General features: G+C 38.2%; 2 protein-coding genes across 5 annotated transcripts in view; one reads left to right on the forward strand and one right to left on the reverse strand.

Moving 5' to 3' along the window:
• Nucleotides 1-1,836, forward strand: part of HIBCH (3-hydroxyisobutyryl-CoA hydrolase) — a 142,865-nt gene extending 141,029 nt beyond the window's left edge. Inside the window, exon 15 of the transcript XR_001817062.2 lies at nucleotides 873-1,836. The gene's annotated coding sequence lies outside the window, so the exon portion shown is untranslated. The remainder of the gene's footprint in view (nucleotides 1-872) is intronic.
• CUNH2orf88 (chromosome unknown C2orf88 homolog) lies at nucleotides 195-23,561 on the reverse strand. 4 transcript variants are annotated; one of them, XM_017500713.2, is made up of 2 exons: nucleotides 22,051-22,375; nucleotides 195-3,929 (listed from the first exon to the last, which is right to left on the reverse strand). In XM_017500713.2, exon 2 carries the CDS (start codon nucleotides 3,763-3,765, stop codon nucleotides 3,478-3,480), a length of 288 nt encoding a protein of 95 aa, XP_017356202.1. In that variant the 5' UTR covers nucleotides 3,766-3,929; nucleotides 22,051-22,375; the 3' UTR covers nucleotides 195-3,477. The 4 variants fall into 4 exon arrangements, with proteins under 4 accessions (XP_017356202.1, XP_037584486.1, XP_037584485.1 ...); XM_037728558.1 differs by having other exon boundaries at nucleotides 22,032-22,375; XM_037728557.1 differs by lacking the exon at nucleotides 22,051-22,375 and adding an exon at nucleotides 21,748-22,012.
• Between the last annotated feature and the right edge of the window lie 117 nt (nucleotides 23,562-23,678).

The raw sequence follows: 23,678 nt of genomic DNA on the forward strand, positions 1-23,678 counted from the left end.
ATTTACATTTATATTCTAAAAGGTCCTAAATTGGACCTGAATGAACCAAGAAATTATTTGTATAAGTGGATTTTTATTCTCTATATTTGTTAACAATGCAGAAATTGTTGTCTTTTATATTGTTTAAAAAAATTGAAAGTACACAATGTCAGAAGGGATTTGCTTCAGTTAAATAAGAACTCACAGCTGGTTACTTGCAACTGGACTTTTATTGTGCAGTTACAACAAATGTTTTCAGAAAAATATTTGGAAAAATATACCACTTCATAGCTAAGTCTTACAGAGAAGAAGATTGCAAATAAAACTCGAGTTTAGAAAATTAAGATTCAGGTAGTGCTTCTGAGCTAATGCCCACAGCTCCAAAAAAGATATGTCCTATTTGGTCATTCAAATCCAGGATAAGGACATTGTGATGACTCAAACAATGTATTTTTTAGAACTTTGGTTTTAAATTACTGTTCCTTGATATTACTTATAAAGTGTCTCTGACTTTTGATTTTTAAAACTATATAATTTCCTCATTTCATAAAAGGCCAATGATATTGAGTCGGATAAATATCATGCTACTTCATTCAGTGTGTCTGTTTTTAATACTAATAAGGCAGTTTGACAAATTATTTCTTTGGGACTAAGATAATCACTTTTGTCCCCTTCAAAATTGTGTTTTAAGTGCTAATAACCACTGGCAGATTGCAAAGAACTGATAAGGCAACAAAAGTAGAGAATTTTAGGATCAAAGGCATGTAACTGAAAGGTGACAACAGTACATAAGAAACAACTGGGGAAGGCAGCAGTGAAGCATATTTGTGGGGTAGAGTCTTTGTAAACAAGGAATTTGCACGTTTATTTTCTCTGATAACCTGCTTCCACAGTTGCCACCTGGAGGTTCTTGGTTGTGCTGGTAAAAGCTCATTTGCCCTTACACTGGATGTTGCAAAGGTTTCCCTCTCCAGGAGCTAGTAAGTCTTTCAGTTATCTGTTTTATATGTCTCCTGGCTTCTCAGGCAGTCCTTCCATTCTCTTTTATTGTTCATGAAAGACCTTCAAATTGAAGTAAAGCCAGTATTTCAATATAAAGATCTGAAAGACGGCTAATATCCTATCAATGATACTCTCATCTGTCTTGTCATGAAGGCCAACCTATATCATGATAATTATCACATGTAATGTAAATTTGTTTGTTCATCTCTCTCATTCATTTAGTCGTCTTTTTTATTCATTTGTTTATTCATCTCTTTCTCTCCCATCTTGATTTATCCACTAACTCACTGATTATGCAAGATTTGTAGTTCATGTATGTCATGGGATGATGTATAATACAGTATATATTTCAAAGATAAGTCTTTTGGAAATATTGTACACAAGATAGCATACTCTATTAAAATGTGAATCAGGAACAAGGGAATGGTGCTTGGTGATAAAACTATACTATCATAGTTGCTGAGAGAGGGCAGGAACAGAGATTAGACTTCCAACTGATATGGATCCGGCAGGTATCCCTGTTACACCCTGGGGAAATAGGGGTCCAGGGCAGAGAAGAAACCTGAAATTAAAAAGCTTAGATACAGGCAAAACTCACTCGTCTCTGTCCCTATGTATACTAAAAAATTTAGTGGGACATGCTGCTTTATGTGGCTTTGTGTTTTCTTATTAGTACTTATTTTATATTCCTAATTGTACATTTTAAGCAGCAAATGACCTTGCAGCAAAAGTGTCTTGGTGTGAGATACAAAATGAATGAAAAACAACCATACCTATGCTTTTGTCACTCAACCTAAACTACTCTTCATGACCTGGAAATGTTTTATACTAATGGGAAACTTTCTGCCCTTAGCCTTATAACTTCAGATCCTTGTATGAATGGGTTTGGTGGTTTTTCTATTATATAAATTATAGATTGCAAGTATAGTGGGACAGTACAAATCATGGAACTTGGTAAAATTAAAGTTGGATGATGAAGTGTCCAAAGGCAACTGAAATATGGCATGTTTCAAATAATGTTTTCCTTGCTCATGTAACTTGGAGAATTCACTCTATTTGATTTTGGGTTTCAAAGCATTAGTGTTAAAATTAGAGGTAGATTTTCTGCCTGCTTACAAGGCAAATACATATTTATCTTATTAAAGAGGTTATAAGCTTTTTTTTTTAACCTTTAGTTTTTAATACCAGTGGTGTATTGTGGCTCTAACATACACAGGCTTAAATAATTTCCTTTTCATTTAAACTCACTGTGTACCAAATCTTATGAAAAGATAATTCTAGAAACTATCTTAATTTTCCAACAAGTTGTCTTAATTTCATTTTCCCCTTTCCAAATTTTCTGTTACCACTGACCTTTTGTTTTAAAGTACTCCTTTAAAACAAAAAGGGGTGTGTTTATGTGCTATGACAGTAAAAATGAAAAACAGTTTCCCTAATAGGTGGCTATAAATGTCCTATAGGCTTGTGTTACCACTAAAAAATAACAAAAACCCAGAAAATGAGTACTCTCCTCAAAGGACAGTTTTATCTTTTCTGTTTTGCAATATAACTGTAAATCTTCATGCATTACTTACCTGGTCTCACAGTAATTTTAATGGTGACTGCCCCACTAGTCAATAAAATACTGGGGATAAATGCCCATATTCCAGCCCTTTGCACCTCCCAGACAGTAAAGCTTAATACACAATACTGAAAATTTCTACCTTGCAGAGTAGGCTTCTGTTATTTTTAAGATTTACTGGATTGCTGTTTATAAAAGGTACCCATGCTAGTCTTCTTGTATAGTTATATCACTGGCTTCTTAATTCAATGCAATAAACACTAATGTCATGGCTTCTATAAACTGCTATCGTTAAGAGGCATTAGGCACAAAGTCTAAGTTGTCCAGTAGCAGCTGTAATTATTTAGGGCCCTGAGGTCCAAGGTGGTAGTTACACTTCTCATCTACAAAAATAAATATCTTATTAAAGACAGGGTTCATTTGTGTCAAGAAGTAGAGATCCTTGATGCATGATTTTGACTAACAAGACTTACTGTTAATCACTGTGAATTGAGTGCCATTCCCTTGCCAAGGAATTTTAGAAAAGCCCTTTACATATCTGGACTTTTTTGGGTATAAATTAGTGAAAATTGTTATTTTAAAGGACAACTTTTAAAATAACCATTTAGAATTTGGGGCAGTTTTTATTCCTTAGCATTTTCTTTGGTGATGCCATTACTTAGAAAGAAGTGCTATGAGATACAGCTCATTATTGGGTATCACAGGACCTCTGTTTAGCCCTTCAGATGATTAAAATCTAAGACTAAACAGAAATTGCTGTTAATGTAGAAGTTCTTCAAATGCATTTCATCCTAGGTATTCTAACACTAGTGACATTATCGTAGACGCGTTTTGAAATCCAGATAGTTATTTGTACTTTTGCACACCAGGTTTTGCTTTTGTTGCATGTATTCAAAATACCACCTCCACGGTCAAAGTGTTGTCATCCTACAGCCTCAAGGCTCCTCACTCTCAATGTATGGAATGTCATGGTACTTGAGGTTATTGCATGCCCACTGCTGCAAGGCATCACACAAGATATCCTGGGACAGGTGGTGTGCATATTCCAAGATCACAGTATTGATCCCTGGGGGTTCCTTCACTTCCTCTTTGACATTAACTGGAGAAGGCATCCTAGGTTGACATTTCTCTTCTGGCATAAAGGGTTCTTCACTCTCATGCTGCTTCTCACTTTCATATAAGTTAGGAAATGGGAAAGTTTGCTTTGATTTCATGCAGCCCATGTTACGAACAGCTGTTTGTGGAGGAAGCAGTGGCAAAGTCTACTTCCAGGCCATCTTTAGAAAACAATGAAGTTTGTCCATGTGACGTTGACCAGTGCTTTCCCTCTCCAGGCCACTTCAGTAATCAGCGTTCCCTTTCACCTCTCTTCACGTGTAGTGTTTACCTGTCAAGAGAAGGGAGGTTTCATTTTGAAGTTACAGAATGCAAAAGAGTGTATGATTGAGTAACGTGTAAAAATCTTTTCATCACTTTGGTCACATAGAAGAAATGTGAGGTAAAAACAAACAGCTTTATCTTACCATTAGAAGAAAAAGATAATCACTCAATAAAAATGGCAATTTGCAAAATAGGAAAACTTTTTTTTTCAGGATCTTGCAAATTTTTTAAAACTGAAAACAGTTAAACTTTTGCTAGCTTAGATTTATCTATAAGGGTAAGCAAACCATAGATCTTGGGCCAAATTCCAGCCATCTGTTTTTGTACAGCCGTGGTCCCTTCTTTACATGTGCCCATGTTCTGCTGCATACATACTACAATAGCAGAACTGAATAGTTGTGACAGATCATGTGGCCCACAAAGCTTAAAATATTTACTGTCTGACCCTTTACAGAAAACATTTGCTGAATCCTGATCTGTACTGTCAAGCAAAACAAGCACATAAAAATTTGTTCCTCCCCAAACTTCATGAGCCTACAGACCTTGCACTACTATTAGATTCTGGCGTTATCCCCTGGTTAGATATTTACAACTCAAAGAGTAGTAAACAATGTTTGCTTTACTCTAGTGCTGCTTCTAAACAACAGTGCAGGTTAGACATAGCAAAGCCACCCATTTTTCCTTCTGACTGTTCCCTGTGAAATTGTACAAAAGCTCAGACTAAGGTTAAAGAGTTTTCCTCCTAAATTTCTCATTCCTACCCTGGTTTGATGTTTGGACAGTAGAGGACGACAATGCTTGTGATGTCCCTTCTAAGCTTCCCAAGTGAGTATTATCACTGAATGAACTTCTCTTAAGGGGCTTAAGGATAGCTAAAACAATACAAGACAGCTTCATTTTAAAGAGGACTAGCTGTAAAAGAGCACAGGTAATCTCTATGAATGATGTTAATGGTTCCTGATGGTATCTTAGTTTTTGTACTAAAAACATAGCTCTGAAAATTCATAAAATAAAATTTGTTTCTGAAAACACTGATTTTTTTTCTTGTTTTTTTAGACAGGGTTTTACTCTGTTACCCAGGCTGGAGTAAAGGATGCAATAATGGCTTACTGCAGCCTGGACCCCCTGGGTTCAGATGATCCTTCCACCTCAGCCTACTGGATAGCTGGCCTGCAGGCACAAGCCACCATGCCCAGCTAATTTTTTGTAGAAACAGGATTTTACCATGTTGCCCAGGCTCTTCTTGAACTCCTAGGGTCAAGTGATCTGCCCACCTCAGCCTCCCGAAGTGCTTGGATTACAGGTATGAGCCACTGCGTTTGGCCTGAAACCACTGATCTTAAGGCAGAAGCTTGCATGCATCTAAATCATTTTTAAATAGTTGGTAATTAAAGATGTCCAGAGGAGTTGATGTTTGCCAGGTCTACTGCCATATATTATTCTATAAATTCTACCCAGTTTCTCTCATACTACTACTTCTCTTCCTACCCCTAAAAAACGTGATATGAGGGGTAGGAAAGGAAAGCCAGTCTTCTGCTTTTAATTACCTTTAGTTCCGTAGGCCCTGCTTCTTGCTCCAGGTTTCAGAGATGTTAATTTTAAAAAGGAAACAGATATATGTAGTGTCTGTCTTGCTTACTAGCCTGAACTGAAGATGGGGACTGTCTTGGCTGTGCATCATCAGCATGTTAGGATTTTTCATAGTGTCTGTTTTTTACTGTGAAGGGTGGTTAAGGGAATTGGACATGGTTAACCTGAAAAAAATTACTTTGAGAACCCAATGAGTGTCAATAAAAGGCTGTGAGTGGAACCATCAGAATATTCTGTGCTTTAAGATCTTTTGTTTTGCAAAAGCAGCTTTTTCTTACCCTAACAAAGGAAGTAGTACCAGATTTGTGCATTCACCAAAACCAATTTTAAAACAAGACAAAATATATATTGGCGTGTATTTTCAGGCACAGAGCAACAAGGAGCACTGGATTGTGATCTCTGAGAGAAGAAAAACACAAGATGTTAAATTCCACAGTTGGTCATTGTGGGATTCTACCTGGGGGTATCTTCCAGCATTACCATGGGAGGCTGAGCCCCAGGAGAGTCAGAGAGTGGCAACTCTGATGGAACAGAGGTTTGGGTTACTGAAACAGCTGAAATTTATAAGATAGAGTTCAAGATTGGGAAGGGAGGCAGAAATTTGCATGGGACTTGTCAAGGGTACTGGGATGTGCATCTCCAGGATAGGGATCTGCAAGATCTCAGCAAAAGATTACTTGCTCTAGGACTTAAGAGGTGGACAGTGACACCAGACATTATATACAGTATGTAGAATCCTTGGAATTGCAGCCTGAGTGGAGCAATCTCATTTAGTTACAACTCAAGAAATGTGATGCCTTAGGAATCAGTAGCATACTCTAAACAGGGGTTGACAAGTGTTTTCTTAAAGGGCTATGACTTAGGCTTGTGAGCCAGGATGTTTGTGGCTTCTCCAGATTCATATATTGAAACCTAATCTCCAAAGTGATGATATTTGGAGGTGGGGCCTTTGGGAGATAGTATTACAGTATTAGTTCCCTTATAAAAGAGACCCAAGCAAGTTCCCTTGCCCCTACTGACATGTGGGGACACAGTGAAAAGCTATGAACCATAAAGCAGCCTTTCACAAGACACCATATATGCTCCTGCCTTAAACTTGGACTTCCCAGCCTCCAGAACCATGAGAAATAAATTTATGGTATTTATAAACATCCAATCTTATAAATACTACATGCTAGTCTCTTTTTGTTATACCATCCTGAATGGACTAAGACACATAGATAGGGTCTATGTCACAACTACTCAGCTCTACTATTATAGCACAAAAGAAGCCAGAAAATATATTAAGATTAAACAAATGGGCATGGCTATATCCAATAAAATTTTGTTTACAAAAATAGGCAGCCAGCCTATGGACCACATTTGACTAAGTTCAGACAGAAGCAGTTTACTTTAACAAGAAATAAAACAATACCATTTAAAAGAAGATAACATAAGCCAGACTCCTTACAAGGTATTATTCACAATGCTTACCATTCAATTTAAAAATTAATAGCCATACAAAAAAGCAGGAAAATTTGACCCAAAATCAAGAAAGAAAAAAAAACCCAAAATAACCCAGAATTTCTTAATTGAAATAATAGAACTTTAAAGTAGCTATTTAAGTATACTCAAGAACATAAAGGAAAAAACTGGTGTGCAAAAAGACACTCTCAGAGAAATGGAAATTGTAAAATAATAAAGATGGAAAATCAGTAACTAAAATGTATAAGATGTGAAATGAAAAATTCATTGTGTGGACTATTGAATGTTGCAAAAGACAGGATTAGTGAACTTGAAAAATCTATAGATATATCCAATCTGAAAAATAGAGGGAAAAGATTTAAAAAATTGAGTAACCACTAAATAGAATGGAAGTATGACTTATAAGCTATAAGAAATTAGATACATTTAAGCCAGAAGAAGAGAGGAAAGAAAGAACATTGGGGATGGGGAGGGACAATTAGAAAACCAACAGCAAAGTGACTGCCTTCCATATGAAAAATTACCTGAAAGGAAATGGACTAAAAATAAGAATTGAAAGGCAGAGATGATCAGACTAATTTAAAGATCCAAACCACACATATATAGTCTTTTCAACAATGAACGCTGGAACAACCAAATCATCCATATGCAAAAAACAAAACAAAACAAAAAAACTAGACACAGCTCTTAAACCCTTCACAAAATTAATTTGAAATGGATCATAGATCTAAATATAAAACATCAAACTATAGGACTTCTAGAAGATAACATAGGAGACAATCAAGATAACCTTGGGCTTGGTGACAACCTTTTTAGATTTAGTGTTAAAGGCATAATTGATACGTTGGACTTCACTAAAAAAACTGCTCTAAGACATGGTCGAGAAAATACCGTAAAAGCATATTTGATAAAAGATTGTTATCTAAAGTATACAAAGAACTTCTAAAAGTGAACAGTAAAAATGTGAACAAGCTAATTGAAAAATGGGCAAACGGTCTGGACAGACATCTCACTGAAATCTTACAGATGGCACATAAACATATGGAAAATGTTCAACATCATGTCATTAAGGAATTGTAAATTATAACAATGAGATAATGGCAAAAGCAACAGACCTCTCATCACTGAGAATGTAAAATGGCATGGTTACTTGGGAGGACAGTTGGCAGTTTCTTATAAAACTAAACATATTCTTACTCTACGATCCAACAGTTGTGCTTCTTGGTATTTACCCAATGAGTTGAAAGCTTAATCTACACATGGATGTCTGTAGCAACTTTTTTCATAACTGTGAAAATTTAGAAGCAAGCAAGATGTCCTTCTTGATGAATGGATAAGCTGTGGTACATCTAAACAATGACATATAATCAGCATTAAAAATAAATGAGTTAGGCTGGGCATAGTCACTCACACCTATAATACCAGCACTTTGGGAGGCTGAGGCAAGTATCACTTGAGCCCAGGAGTTCAAGACCAGCCTAGGCAACATAGTAAGATCCTATCTCTAAAAAAAAAAAAAAAAAAAAAAAAAAATTAAATATGAAAAAATTAGCCAGGCATAGTGGTACACACTGATGGTTTTAGCTACTCAGGAGGCCAAGGTTGCTTGGGCCCAGGAGATGGAATTGAAGGTTGTGTTAAGATTGATTGCACCACTGCACACTAGCCTGGGTGACCAAGCAAGACCCCTTCTCAAAAAATAATAATAATCCAGCCATGGTAAAAAAAGGAGGAACTTCAAATGCTTATTACTAAGTTAAGCCAATCTGAAAGGAGTACATGTTGTATGATTACAACTATATGACATTCTAGAAATGGCAAAACTCTGGAGACAGTAAAAAGACCAGTGGTTGCTATGGGTAATGGAGGAAGCTGAGATGAATAGGTGGAGTATAGACAATTTTTAGGACAATGAAATTATATGATACTAATCATGGTAGATTTCTGTCATTATACACTTGTCAAAACCCATAGATTGTACACCAGGAATGAACCCTAATATAATGTGGACTTCAGGTGATCAAGATGTATCTAGTGAAAGATGCTGCATGCATGCATGCGTGTGTGTGTATGTGCACATGTGCACACAGGATATGTGGGAACATTGCACTTCCTGCTTGGTTTTTCTGTTAACTTAAAACTGCTCTGAAAAACAAAGCCTGCTATTAAAAATACACCAACTATATGCTATCTATAAAAGATACACAACTAAAGAAAAACCCACAAGCATAGTTGGAAACTAAAACATTGCTAGAATATTCAAAGAAAAAATAAGGAATACGCATTCTGAACAACACTGTGCTCCAACTTGAGCTGAAATTTATAGAACACTATACCCAACAACAACTAATAGATATTCTTATCAAGTACATATGGAACATGCACCAAGAGAGACTATTGATAGTCTCAGCAGATTTCAAAGGCTTGAAACATTAAATAGTATGTTTCCCAACCACCTCAGATAGTAACATATCTAGAAAAGCCTCACATATTTGGAAACTAAACATTTTTCTAAATAACCCACGGGACAAAGAAGAAAATCACAGGAGAAATTAAAATATATTTTCAATTAAATGAAAGCCATGACATCAAAATGTTGAAATGCATTGTTAAAGCTTAGAAGGAAATTTATACATTTAAATGCTTATAATAGAAAAGAAGAAAAGTTTAAATCAGTGATACAAGCTTTGACCTTAAGCTAAAAAGAGAAAAGCAAATTAAACCCCAAATAAGTAGACAGAAATAGGTAATAGCAGAAATCAATGAAGCATGTGGTAAAGACAGAATGATGCCTGTTCTTTAAAAAGATCTAATAAATATCTCTATACAGACTGATCAAGAAAAATAAGTCACATATTAAGATTAATAAATGGGCATTATGACAGATCCTATATACATTCAAAAGGCAAACAGGAATAATACGAAAAATTTTATGCCAATAATCAAATTACCAGAATTGGCACACGAAAAAAATCTGATAGCCCTTCATCAATTAAAGAAATTGAAATGTAAATCTTTCCAAAAAAAACCTCCAGGCCCTAATGGCTACACTAGAGAACCCTTACAAATCTATTATGAGGAAGTAATACCAGTCTTATCCAAACTCTTCAGAAAAGAAAGAGGAAAAATTTCCAAAATCATTCTATATGAGGCCAGGATTACCAAGACCCAAGGCAAAACTCAACTCCACAGACCAATATCCCTCACGAACATAGGCCCAGAAGTTGGCAAATTGAATCCAACATGTATAAAATCAATAAAACATAACTGAGTGGGATTTATACCAGAAACTCAAGGATGCTCAAAAGGTAACATAATTCACTATATTAACAAAGAAAATCAGATGATCACCTCAATAGAAACAAAAACTGATAAAAGATATTTATGGTTTCTAAAATCCTCCCAGCAAAGTATTAATAGGAGGCCCTTCCTCAAAATAATGTTAGTGGTGAACGATAACACTTTCTCTCTATGACAGGAACAAGGCAGCGATAGTCATTCTCGTGATTTCTATTTGATATTTTACTGGAAGTCCCACCAAGTATGGAAGGGAAGACATACAAAGCATAAAGATTGAGAAAAGAAAACTGCCATTATTTGCAAATGACATAATTGTATATAGAAAATCTTAAAGATTATGTTCCCCCCAAAAATTTACTGGAATAATTTTAGGAAGGTCTTAACATATAAAAGTGACATATAAAAAAATTTTATTTCTACAGACTTAGCAGAAGATGAAATTAATGCCATTTGCAATAGCATAAAAAATATGAACGCTTAGGGATAAATTTAACAAAGCATACAAAGGAAAACTGAATTGTATATTATGTGTTATATATGAAAAATACAAAATGTTACTGAGAAAAAGCAAAGAACCTAAATAAACAGATAAATGCAGTTTATGATCTGAAAGACAATATTGTTAGTCCTCCCCAAATTAATGTGTATATTCGGCAAAATTCCAGCAGGCTTTTCTGTAGACATTAACACATTAGATTCTAAAAGTCCAATAAAAATCCCAGCAGGATTTGTTATATATGTTTGTTGATTATGAATTATATATGGAAACAAACTAGAATAGCCAAAACAATTTTGAGAAAGAAGAACAGTAATTTGGAATACTCATATTATCTAATGTTAAGAATTACTATAAAGCTGTAGTAATTAGACAGTGCTATATTGACAAATGGCTAGACACAAACCTATGAAACAGAATCAAATCCAGAGATACATCCATAAAAATATGGTCAATTGATATTTGATATGTCCAAAAACAATGAATGCAAAAAGGATAATCTTTTCAACAAATCGGATTGGAACAACTGGACATTCGTATACCCTCCCCCACCAAAATATACCTATACCTTATACTTTATAGAAAAATTAACTCAAAAGAGATCATAGTTTTAAATGTAAAACTATAAAACAAGAAGACAAAATATTTGTGATCTTGGGTTAGGCAAAGAGTCCTTAGATGGGACACCAAAAGCATGAACCGTGAAAGAAGAAAAACCGGTAAACTAGACTGAATCAAAATGAAAAACACTTGCTCTGGAAAACACACATGTGCGCACGCGCTCACACACACACAGTTAAAGGATTGAAAAAAACAGCAAATATAAAAAAATTTGCAAGTCATCTAGCCAATAAATGACTTGAATCCAGAATATATAAATAACTATCAAAACTCAATAGCAAGACAGCAACCCAGTTTAGAAAACGAGATTTAAAAGATTTCAGCAGTTCACTTGGTACCACCTATAGATAGCAAATATTAGCACATGAAAACCGTAAGACCACTATGTAGCTGTTAGAATGGGAAAAAATAATACCAAGTGCTGGTGAATATGCAGAGCAACTGCACTGTCATCCATTGCTGGTGGGAAGGCAGAATGACATGGCCACTCTGGAAAACAGTTTGGCAGTTTCTCATAAAGTTGGAATAACCACTTAGATGACCCAGCAATTCCACTCCTAGAAATTTACCCTAGATAAATGAAAATTTGTGTTCACATAAAAATTGTATGCTGGCTGGGCACAGTGGTGCATGCCTGTAATCCCTGTATTTTGGGAGGCTGAGGTGGGTGGGTCACCTGAGGTCAGGAGTTTTGAGACCTGCCTGGCCAACATGGCAAAATCCTGCATCTACTAAGCACGTGCGCGCGCACACACACACACACAGCAGGGCATGGTGCTGTGCACCTGTAGTCCCAGCTACTTGGGAGACTGAGGCATGAGAATCACCTGAACCCAGGAGGCAGAGGTTACAGTGAGCCGAGATCACGCCACTGCACCCCAGCCTGGGCAACAGAGTGAGACTCTGTCTTAAAAAAACAACAAAAAATTGTATGCAGATGTCTGTCACAGCTTTATTTTTAATTGTCAAAAGTTGAAAACAGACATTGATATACACCAATGTGGATGACTCAAAGGCATGCTGATTGAACAAGCTAGTCTCAAAATGTTACTTATAATACTTATATAACCTTCTGGAAAAAAGGTAAAACTACAGGGAAAGATGACACATCAGTGGTTGATGGGGCATTAGGGGTAGACTGACTAAAAGGGCAGCAGGAGGGAGCTTTTGTGGGGTGATGGAACTATTCTTTATCCTGATTGTGGAGGTGGCTGTAACAAATCTAAATATGCATTAAAATTAATATACTTGTTCACCAAAATGAAGTCAGTTGTACTGCATGTTAGTTAAAAATTTAAAAAGGTATTTTTTAAAACCACAATACAATTACCCATGCTAAGATTGCTAAATTTAAAACAAAACAAAACAGTACTCAGTATTGGTAAGGACATGGAATGCATATAATGCTAGTAGGAATGTAAAATGGTGTAACCATTCTAAAGAACTTGACTGTTTCTTAAAAAATTAAACATATGCTTACCCTATGAACCAGCCTTTTCATCTCTAGATATTTATCTAAGACAAACGGGAACACAGGCATCTGAAAAATCTGTATACCAATATCCATAGCCTCTATATTCTCAATAGCCAAAACTAGAAACAACCCAAATGTCCATCAGTAGGCAAATCAAATGGATAAACCTCCTGCTTCCTTTGTACACTGGCCTAAAACCAGCCCAACTCAGTGGTGGTAGTATTCTGGGTCTACCAAAGAGCAAAAGCCTACTTCTACCTCCAATTGCCAGTCCAAGGACTTTATCTGTCACTTTCTTTGGGAACAGGTAGAGTGCTCTGATTTAGAATGATGGCAATAAAAGAGAAACCAATTTGAAATTGAATATGAGAGTCTTTTGTCCTTTATTGTTCTGTTCTGAGCTTGTAGCTAAGGAGGGTAGAGCAGGGAGAGGGATGTATAACCTCACCCAAAGAACTGGATTAGTAATGTTTCATCCCTACCACACTTTCTTTAGTTTGCCCATATTCTAGATTATAGGACATCAAAAACACCTACATATTAAAATATTTATGTTGTTAACCTTCAGCTGGTTTAGCCATATCTATTAAGGATAGAAAACAACTGTTCTTAGGCCAGGCGTGGTGGCTCACGCCTGTAGTCCAGGCACTTTGGAGGCCAAGGCAGGCGGATCACCTGAGGTCAGGAGTTCAAGACCATGTTTTTTTTTTTTTTAAAAAAGAAAGAAAACAACAGTTCTTCAGTTACTTATCACATCTGTTTACTAATTTATGCTTATCATCTCTTCCCAACTAATAGATGAAATGGAGAAATCTGGCTCTTCCACTTGCTGACCCAGACAGTTCACATGGCAAATAAGTATGGAGCTGTCACTCTGAATTCCAGCCTCTTCTTGGAATAAAAGTGCTCCAACAGTACTTTTTCCAATCCAGCCTGTTTTTAAGTGTTAACTTTCTCCCTTTCTTGAATTTATAGAACCTCCATCCCAACTTTGAAGTTAATTCTTGCCAGTAAAGACCATGACAGCTCCTTCCCAGGGTCTCTGTTTCTCTTCTCATTGCCCATCCTCAACCTGATCTCTGGACTATCAGCAAGAACATGATGGCCCAGAGCTTCCCAGTCTCCCAAAGAGGTCTCTGGATACTACTACCCTAGGACTAGCTGTCAAATCTGGCCCTCAAGTCCTGTGTTGGGAAAAACGACGCTGATGTATTCATATAATTAGGTAATCATCTGGTCCAGTAACTAGCTATCTAATGGAATTTCTCATTGCATTTTGAGAAGGTGCAGTTCCCCTGATAGAATGGGATTAGTAAACTGCCCCCACATATTTGTTAATCAGATTTTCATGCTATGGTTTCCATCCCACAGAAGCCTCTTAGATTTATCATTAATAAGAAAGCATGATCCTTAAAGTCATAGCTAAGGGGGAATAAAAAGTTCATGTGAAGCATCTACTGTTCATAGTAGCAGCTGTTTAAATACTTTTAAATATGTAAATGGCAATTACATATAAGTACTTTAAATACTTAAAACGCAATTACAGTAGAAGCCTGCACATCACTGAAGAACAAATAAAATTTGTATAATTTCAGTGACTCCTAATAAGATAGTTGATTCATAAGGAAGAAATAAAGTTTCAACAATGTTAGCCATTAATGCAAGTCAATGATTAGACAGCTATGCTTAGCCTTAAGATAGCAGGTGTGATCAGCTGTCCTGAATTAATGTTTAGTCTATTATTAGTCTCTCAGGTTGGGAAGTTACCTTGGCCATCATTTGAAGGTGTGATTAAATGCTGCATATTAACCAGGAAAAGTGTTTTGGCCTTCTTGTCACTTTAACTGGCTGATTACAGAAATATAAAATGTTTTAAAAAAAAAAACACTTTCTCAAAAATATTTAAATCAATTTTTATACGTTAGTATATGAATTCAAGATACATAAAAGAACTATCAATAAGAGTATCCCTTAACCATCCAACCAGTGTATATTGAGCATCTACTTTGTGTTTAGGACCTGTGTCCATAGAATATAAGTGCTTCCAAAATTAACAAAATCAAAAGGAGAGAGACAATATGATAATTTATTCAGACTGTAAGTAATAAAATCTAACAGTGTCCTTCCACCCACCACTCCCTGTCCTATGCCCTACCTCTCAAATCGCAATGCACAGACACATACATACATTTTACAGACATAAATGAAGAAAAGAAAGCCCCTTTACATGTTTCAATGTTATTTGAAACCTCAAAACACTAAAAATATAAAGTGAGCCCTGACACTATCCTTAGGAAGAGATCTAGCAACAACTGGGTGTTCTGTTGGGTCCCTCAAATTAAAAATGTGATTTACTGCAGGTACACCAGTTTTTCCTCCTAGAAACAAGGTCTCAGTCTGTTGCCCAGGCTGGCGTGCAGTGGCCAATTGTAGCTCACAGCAGCCTCAAACTCCTGGGTTCAAACTATCCTCTGGCTTCAGCCTCCTGAGTACCTGTGACTACAGGCACATGCCACCATGCCCAGGTAATTTTTTATATTTTTTGTAAATGCAGGGTCTTGCCATGTTTCCCAGGCTGGTTATGAACTGGCCCCATTCGTTGGCCTCTCAAAGTGCTGGGATTATAGGTGCGAGCCACCCTGCCTGGCAAGCCCATTCTTTATAGTTCATTTTGTAGCAGTGGTCCTCCATTCTTTGTGCAGTGTCATCAAAAGGAATAAATTCCTTGGGACTATGCAGTGGGAAGGTATCACAAAAAGGCCATCACTTGGACATGAGCTGGACTCAAAACTAGCAAAAAAAAAAAAAAAAAGTAACTTCTAAAATCTGCTAAATTCCGAGAAGTCCATCTTAAACACTAGATTAACAGCAATGGTTTATTTTACCATTGTCTCATTGTATGTCATATTTTAGCCCTTTACACAAGTTTCTAAGATGTCTTGTATCTCAAGTTATGGCTTAGAATTGGTCTCACCTGAATTAACGTAAATCTCTATATAATAAAAACCATGTTATAGTCTTTTGATAAGTTATACTCATATATATATATAGTGTCTTTCAAATTTCTGTGTAGATTTGAAATAAAATAAAAATACTAATTCATTAAAACATAAGGAAGGCAGATTACCTGAGGTCAGGAGTTTGAGGCCAGCATGGCCAACATGGAGAAACTCTATCTCTATTAAAGATACAAAAATTAGCCATCGTGGTGACAGGCACCTGTAATCCCAGCTACTGGGAGGCTGAAGCACGAGAATCACTTGAACCTGGGAGGCAGAGGTTGCAGTGAGCCAACATTGCTCTACTGCGCTCCAGCCTGGATGACAGAGTGAGACTCTGTTTCAAAAAAATAATAAATAAAATATAAGTTCATAAAAAAGTATATAATTCAGTTCCTAGTAACACGTTTGTCATTGTATGTTCTCTAATAATGGATGCTAAGAATATACTTTCTTGTAGGGCTCCATGAAAACTGGACAGTAGTAAATGGAGGTCTTTATACTGGCAGTATTGAGAATCATTCACTTGGACTATAAATTCACACCAGGATCAAATGACATCGGTTAAACAGGCAAGCAAACAGAAATGGACACAATTTACATTAAATGTTCTTTGTCTTTCACCAAAAAATAAAAGCTACAAAATACTGTATGACTTTGGTCAGTATGAAGGTCACCAAAAGAACACTACTGTAGGGTACTTAGAAACTCAGAAGTCAGTTTCATCCTCAGATACTTAGAGCGCATACAGTGTGCAGCTGCTCACCTACAAAATGGTCCCAGGATGACCCCATGTGGTCACACTTGGGGCCAAAATTTCTCAGTGGAGAGGCAGAGAAAATAACATTGTTAAGAAATAAGCAATGTTTGAGTTCTAATAAACCTGAATAAAGCTGTGTGGTGTTATTTTATCTGTAAACTGGGCTCTACCTCAGTCATCTCAAAATTGTGATTTTGGCTGGGCGTGGTGGCTGATGCCTGTAGTGGATCACCTGAGGTTGGGAGTTCAAGACCAGCCTGGCAACATGGTGAAATCCCATCTCTACTAAAAATACAAAAACCAGCCAGGTGTGGTGGCACACTCCTGTAATCCCAGCTACTAGGGAGGCAGAGGCAGGAGAATCGCTTGAACCTGGGAGGCAGAGGTTGCAGTGAGCCAAGATCACACCACTACACTCCAGCCTGGATAACAAAGCAAAGATGCTGTCTCAAAAATAAATAAATAAATAAAAGTTGTGATTCTCTATGTAAAGCATCTACAACTTCTTTGTAACAAGGAAGATGTTCTGTGTTATTTCCATTCCTTATCTCTCCAGAGTGTCTCCTAAAGCTACTAACAATTAAATATTGTCTCTTATTATATCTTCAGTTTATAACTGAGGAAAGAGAAGTATAATTTAAGAATGACAACAGTCATTTAGGATTTTGAACAATTAGATGATAGACTAACTGTTGAACAGGTGATAGACTTAAGTCCAGGTATCAATACTTCGTCTCATTTACCAGATCCTGCAGGTGGAGGGGAAAAAACCACACACACATACACACAAGCAGGCATTTCCCTAAGCCCTTCTGGGCTTCACTCTAGCTACCAGGTGGCTTCATCTGGCCACTCCTGTTTATGACCATGAATGTTGAACTTCAGGCTGTAGCAATTCCTCCAGCACTGTAATAAAAATCCTCACAGAAAAATGAAAAGTAGCTCTGACCAGCTAGTTAAGAAAACCTGATCTAGAACCTCTCCCCACTTTATCATTTTGTTAAGTTGGTAGATAAGCCCCAAATTCTAACCACTTCCTTGAGTCACACTTCTTTTGCAAACTCCTGTGCATATGTGTGTTTCAGTCTGTTCTATTTATCCCATTACGCTTTTATCAATTTGATTCACAGGCCTCGGTCACAAACCTTTTAAAATGGTACAGGAAGAGCTTTTTTCCTTCCCTACAAATTCAATTTTTATTAGTCTTTATGAGTAAAACCACTTCATTTTAGAACAAGTAGAAGGCATAAATTAATAAAATAGCAGTAAGTGCTATGCTCTGAATTAAATTCTAGGCAGCAGTATATGTAATTTTGAGCACTGAAAAGAGTCATAACTCTGATATAGTGACATGGGAGAACATAGTGTTCAAATTCACTATGACTCTAGGTCAAAGGACCAAGAATTCAGAAGAGTTTGCCATTTAAAGTTTCATAGTTCTTCCATGATCCATATGCTCCACTTCTTTAGCTAAGGAGTTATTGTAGGGTTCCTATTTTCTGTGGCCAACCATACAGTATCTCGGTGGGGGGGTGGAGGGGGGAAGAGAGGTACATTTAATTTAAACTTTTAAAGCCCTGTTTTTACCCAATGGACTTAATTTCTCATTAATACAAGGAAATTTTCTCTCCCATCATGTGAGTCTCCTTGCCTCACCTATGCTCATTTCCTCCTCCTAGCCCTCCCTTAAGTTGAAACACATCACGTCACCTTTATCTCCACCCAGCACCCTTTCCCCTGTGCCCTACTTAAACCCAAGTACTAGATCTTAGAGGATATGGGAAGCCCCATCTCCTTCATGCAGACTTCCCAGTCCTCCTCCCATCCTTACTCAGAATTCTCTTCTTGAACTGATGTCTGGTCTTTAATTTATAAGTGCTGTCTCCCCAAATGAGATTAGATATTCCTCAAGGGCAGGAGTTACTTTTTCTTTCATTATTTTGTACAGAACAGTTCTCTACATCATGGCGCTTAATGAATGCTTATTAAAGTTTTCCCATTTATCAAATATCCATGTGCCTGCAGTATGTTAGGTGTTGGGAATAAAACAGTGGAATTTATGTAGTTCTGCCTCTTGCAGCTCGTATACATGCAAAGGCTACAAACTTGGAGTAGTGTTTGGGTCAGTGTTTCATTGGGCCAGTGTGGCGTTGAAACTGTTCTGAATTAGAATACTTCTAAGTACTCAGAACTTCTAAGCTAGGCATTCACTCTCTAGGTCACGTGTCTGTTCCTCCCTCCCTTTTAGCTTCAGTAATTTATGTTACCTTCAGCACCTTGTGAAACACTCTTAATTTCACAACTTTTAATTTACAAGGAATAAATGAATTCTTAAAATACAAAGCTCTTCCCATGTGAGATACTGATTAGAGTTCTTTACTACTGCCAAAACTTTTTACACTATAACACCATGAGTGGTTCTATTTCTCAGCCACCAACGTAGTGCCGCTTGTGCATAGTATACTTACTATACAGAAAGTATAGTAAGAAAGGCTTGTTTTAAAATTTTCAAATCCAAGGATAGATGACATATTAAGTAATGAGAAAGAAAACAGAACTGCTCAGCACCTGCTTTGCTCCCTTAAAAGCAAATGATTTTCAAACTGGAAAGGATGAAACCTCACTAAGAGAGAACTAAGGTGCAAGCAGAAGAGGTCACTTTACAAGAGTCCATGCCTTCACATTCTGGTGAATTTTATTCCAGGGTACCAAGAGAACCTGCAGATGTCTGCACAGAACTATTCTGACAACCTCTGGAAAAACATGGAGTAGAAGGGCGGTCTCAAGAGGCCAGAGACTCAAACACAACTTTCCTCCTCCAGGGTTTTTATTTTTAATATTCAAAGCTATAGAATTCCTAGATTGCACAGACTAATAGTTTGACATCTATCTGTGGCAAAATTCAAAACTTAATCATTAAACAAGGAACAATAGGGGTGGGGGAAAAGATGGGATTTCTAGGAACTAGCAACTCGCCAACAATCATGCATTTTAAACTAATGTCATTTACTTTTGTGGTAGATCAGGATATGTGCAACATCTTTTCAGCAAGACATTTGATTAAAATTTTTCTCTTAACGTCTTTGTGGAGAAGACTGCTCTGTGGACTAGAATAGTTTGGTAAGAAAGGGCTGAGTCTGGCTAATTCATTAGTTCAAGCAAAATCTAGAGAGCCAACTAGATTTCCAGCCAGTATTGTACTTGGTGTTTTCGTTACTTTGAATTTTAACAGCCACCCTGAAAGGCAGATTTTAGCTCATTTTATTGATAATGAAAAGAAGTTTCTGAAGGTCACAAAGCTAATAGTTGTCAGGGCCAGACTCTAAAACCAGCCTCTAAAAATCCAGGACCGCTCCTACAATGCCACAGGTTTCTAGAGGTACCAGGATCATAGCAAAAGGACTTGTCCTGTATATTATCAGTGACTTGAATGTCTGGTGAATAAACTCAGCAAATGTGCAGGTGACACAAAACTGAAAAGTAGAACTAACACGATGAATGACGTAAGATTAAAACATCTATCTAACAAACTGCAAGCCAGAGAGAGGCTTTAAGTAATACAAGGCAACAGAAAAGAAATTCCCATTCAAGAAATGCTTAACCACGTAATTAAAAAAATAATAAAGCCTACCTTTATTTTTTCCTCCTTTGCTTCATAGCAAAGCACAGGAGATGAGGTTTTGAGTCAACTTCCGTGTATTTATTACAAAAGCCAATTAAGCAATAGATGATTGCATTTGAAGATGGCAACTGCACCCTGCAGTGTTTGGGTTAGACTGACTGAATTCAGTTGGGTTGAGGATCTTTAGCACAGAGAAGGCCTTAGGTAAGGAAGGAAACATAAAAACTAGTATTTATTGAAGACAACTAACATTTACTGGCTCCTAGGCACCTCTACTAAGTACTTTATTAAGATTATTAATTGAATCCTCACAATAAGCCTAGGAGTAGACAAAGTATATTATTCCCTTTTACAGTGAGAAACTGAGGATCAGGGATCTGAAAGGCAATCAAGCAAAGGAGACAAAAATACTATTTTGTATCGCTTTAGACCTCTCATATCTTAACTATTTTGGGGTCATGGACCTTTTTTGGACTCTGATAAAGTTTTAGATTTTTTTTTTTTTTTTTTTTTTTTTTTTTATAATTTTTTTTTTTTTTTTTTTTTTTTTTTGTTTTTTAGAGATGGCATGGACCTTCTAATATTAGAAAATAATCACAGAAAAATCTTGTTTCTAAGTTCACAGTTGGAGAGCTATTGGCCAGGTAGGACTAATGAGAAACAGATACTGCTTCCTAAGCAGTCGTCAGTTCAACATAAAAAGACCTTTCTAACAACAGAAAAGGAGGAACCCCTCAAAATGTAATGAGCCCCCTGTCACTGAAGTGTGCAATCAAAATGTGGCTGGCCTGTCAGGAGTGCTATAGAGGAGATAATAAAATGGATTGGAGGTTGCTCTACAATTTTAAAGCACCCTTTTGTTATAAGATTGTGTGGACCTGAATAAATAATGCTTATAATTTTTGATGGCAAAACAAAATTTTAAAACAAATTATTCTTCCAGACCATTTTGCTTGAAAGCAGAATGCCTAAATAATGTTATTTCCCATCTAATTGTGATAGCCATATTAGGTACTTAAAAATAGCCTCATCCAAAGGGAAAAAGCAAGAGCCAACTGTTGATCTTTGTTTGATTTATACTTTGTCATAATAAAAGTAGATTCCATATTCCTTCGAATTCTTACCTAAAATTTTCCCTGAGACAACTGTCATATACACTAGATCCTAAAAAGATGGTCTTTGATAAGAACATTTACTAGTTTACAATTTTATGTTTACCGAATTCCAAAAAGGATGGGGGAGGTGCTGATGTCAGAGAGACATAAGCGCGATAACTCCAATTGTTCTGCTTTGCTTCTCTGATCCCTTTGCTCATGGATAAAGGATCTTACCCGTCTACTCCCTTTTATTTCTTATTTGCATCATTTCATCTCAATATTCAGCCTCCCACAGCGCCAAAGAGCACAAGAGCTACTAAGACTTTGGTCATGATATGCCATTCAGAGCACAAGCCTGATAGCTTGGCATACCAATGCAATGTTTACGGGCAAATCTCTTACCTGGAAATCTTCACTCACTTTTCAGGTAGGAAGCAGGGTGGAAGTGCAACTCATACTGGGACACCTTTCATTGGGAAGCCCAGAACAAGATTGAAGGGGTAGGGGCTAACTCTTCTTCATTAGGCGACGAGATGTGAGGCTCTATCCACGGCAGCTGGCTGAGAAAGGTCTCGTTTAATTAAAGCCGCCTGTAACTAATGGGTTTCTGCCATTGAAAAATCTAAGAGGCACAGCTGACAAGCAAAAACTGACGGACACACACCCGCCCTTCCCCAGTCACCCACCTCCCAGATGTTCACTTACACAACACATCGCCCGGCAGCTGCGCGCCCATGGCACGTCCGGACAGCCGTGGGGACCCAGGAGGAACCCTGCGCTCAGGCCCGGGGCGGGTCTCCGAAGCTCCCGGAGCGGCGTTGCCGTGGAAGGGGGGCTTGCTGGCGTCAGGGCGGGCGGCAGCTGAGGCCCGGCGGGGGCAAAGTGCAGTCCAGCTGCCAGGGCAGTGGCGCCGCCTTCTCGCCGGCGCCCGGCTCAGCCAAGTGGCAGCATGTGGAGGACTGGGCGTCCTTCGGCGGCGCCCGGGCTCCGGGCCCCTCCTCCTGCCGTCGTCGCCGCGCTGCCGCGCGCTCCTCGCGGGTTCGTGCCCCGCACCCGACCCGCAGGTGGCTGCTCAGGGGCGCTCGGCGCCAGGGCGCGCCCTCTGGGAGCGGCCCACAAATTCGGGTGGCAGAGGGTTGCCACGATACATCCTCGGGCGCAGGGTCCGAGGCAGGGGCGGGCGGGCGGAGCGGAGCTGGGCTCCCAGCCGGGTCACAGCCCTCACGCCCCCCGGAACTACCACGCAGCTGCCAGCGCCGCAGCGGGAACAGACCCGCAAAGGTCAATGAAAACAGAAGCCAGCGAGGCATTTTGCTGCCCCGGCCCCTGCCCCTGGTCTCGGCCACCTGGGCTGCGAACTCTCCTGGTGAGATGGGGCGCTGCCCTCCAAGGCCTCTCCCCATCGGAGCCTCCCCTGGGACAACAGGTGCTGGGCCGCGACGCTCAGCCCGCCTGCCGAGGGCCCCGCAGCCTGGCCGCGGCCTTCCCAGCTCAGGGTTCTGCGCTGCCGCCAGGCTGTGCCGCCAGACCTGCTTTGACCTGAAACCCCACTCTTGCAGGGCTAGGCAAGGAATTCTGGCCTTCCCACCTCGTTTGCACCATGAGTTTGCAAAGCAAAAGTGAAGTACTTACACAGTTAAAGGATACATCTATTGTATACTTTTCTATACAGAAATACTCAAGAATATTTTCCAAGCTTGTCTCTCTTTCAAACAAAGTATCTCTAAAGGCCATTTTCTCACTCTTTGAAGCATTGAATACCACTGCCTCAAAACATGGCCATTATTCAGTTACACTACCCGAACGTTCCATGTGATGCCTGCATCTGCCCAGCATGATTCCAAGCAGTAGTAAAAGTCCCGAGAGAACTACAAAAGAACCATTATTTTCCTTGTGTTCTAAAACGGATTAGTCAATGCGAAATTCATGCTTGAAGAGACCTTACTGATAATTTTGACTCCACATTACAGATGAGGACACAGAGGCCCAGAGTTCAGCAGCAAAACGAAAAAGATGGGAACTTAAAAAACTAACAATCTGTAAACTGAGACTTAGCTCTTTGAAGGTACACTATAGTGAAAAATAAACCCGGATTGCAGAAGAGCTGAGAAATGTAAATTATTCAAAAATCTAGCTCAGAATCTCTTAGATTTTAAGTGAATCAAGCATTCTTATTTTTCTACATGCTTAAATTAGCTAAGGTTATGTACAAACACAATAGCCCAGAAATGTAATTTTTCTTCATGCTAGTATGATTAATGGGATTGGAGTGGGTATATTCTGAGAATTTTTTTTTTCTTTTTGAGACAGAGTCTCACTCTGTTGCCCAGGCT

This window comes from Cebus imitator, unplaced genomic scaffold (genome assembly GCF_001604975.1).
Source record: "Cebus imitator isolate Cc_AM_T3 unplaced genomic scaffold, Cebus_imitator-1.0 Scaffold268, whole genome shotgun sequence".
NCBI classification, from domain to species: domain Eukaryota; kingdom Metazoa; phylum Chordata; class Mammalia; order Primates; family Cebidae; genus Cebus; species Cebus imitator.

What these genes read in the sequence shown, in the direction of transcription:
- CUNH2orf88 (XM_037728556.1), bottom strand. Translation starts at nt 22,748, where the DNA reads ATGGGGAGAGGCCTTGGAGGGCAGCGCCCCATCTCACCAGGAGAGTTC.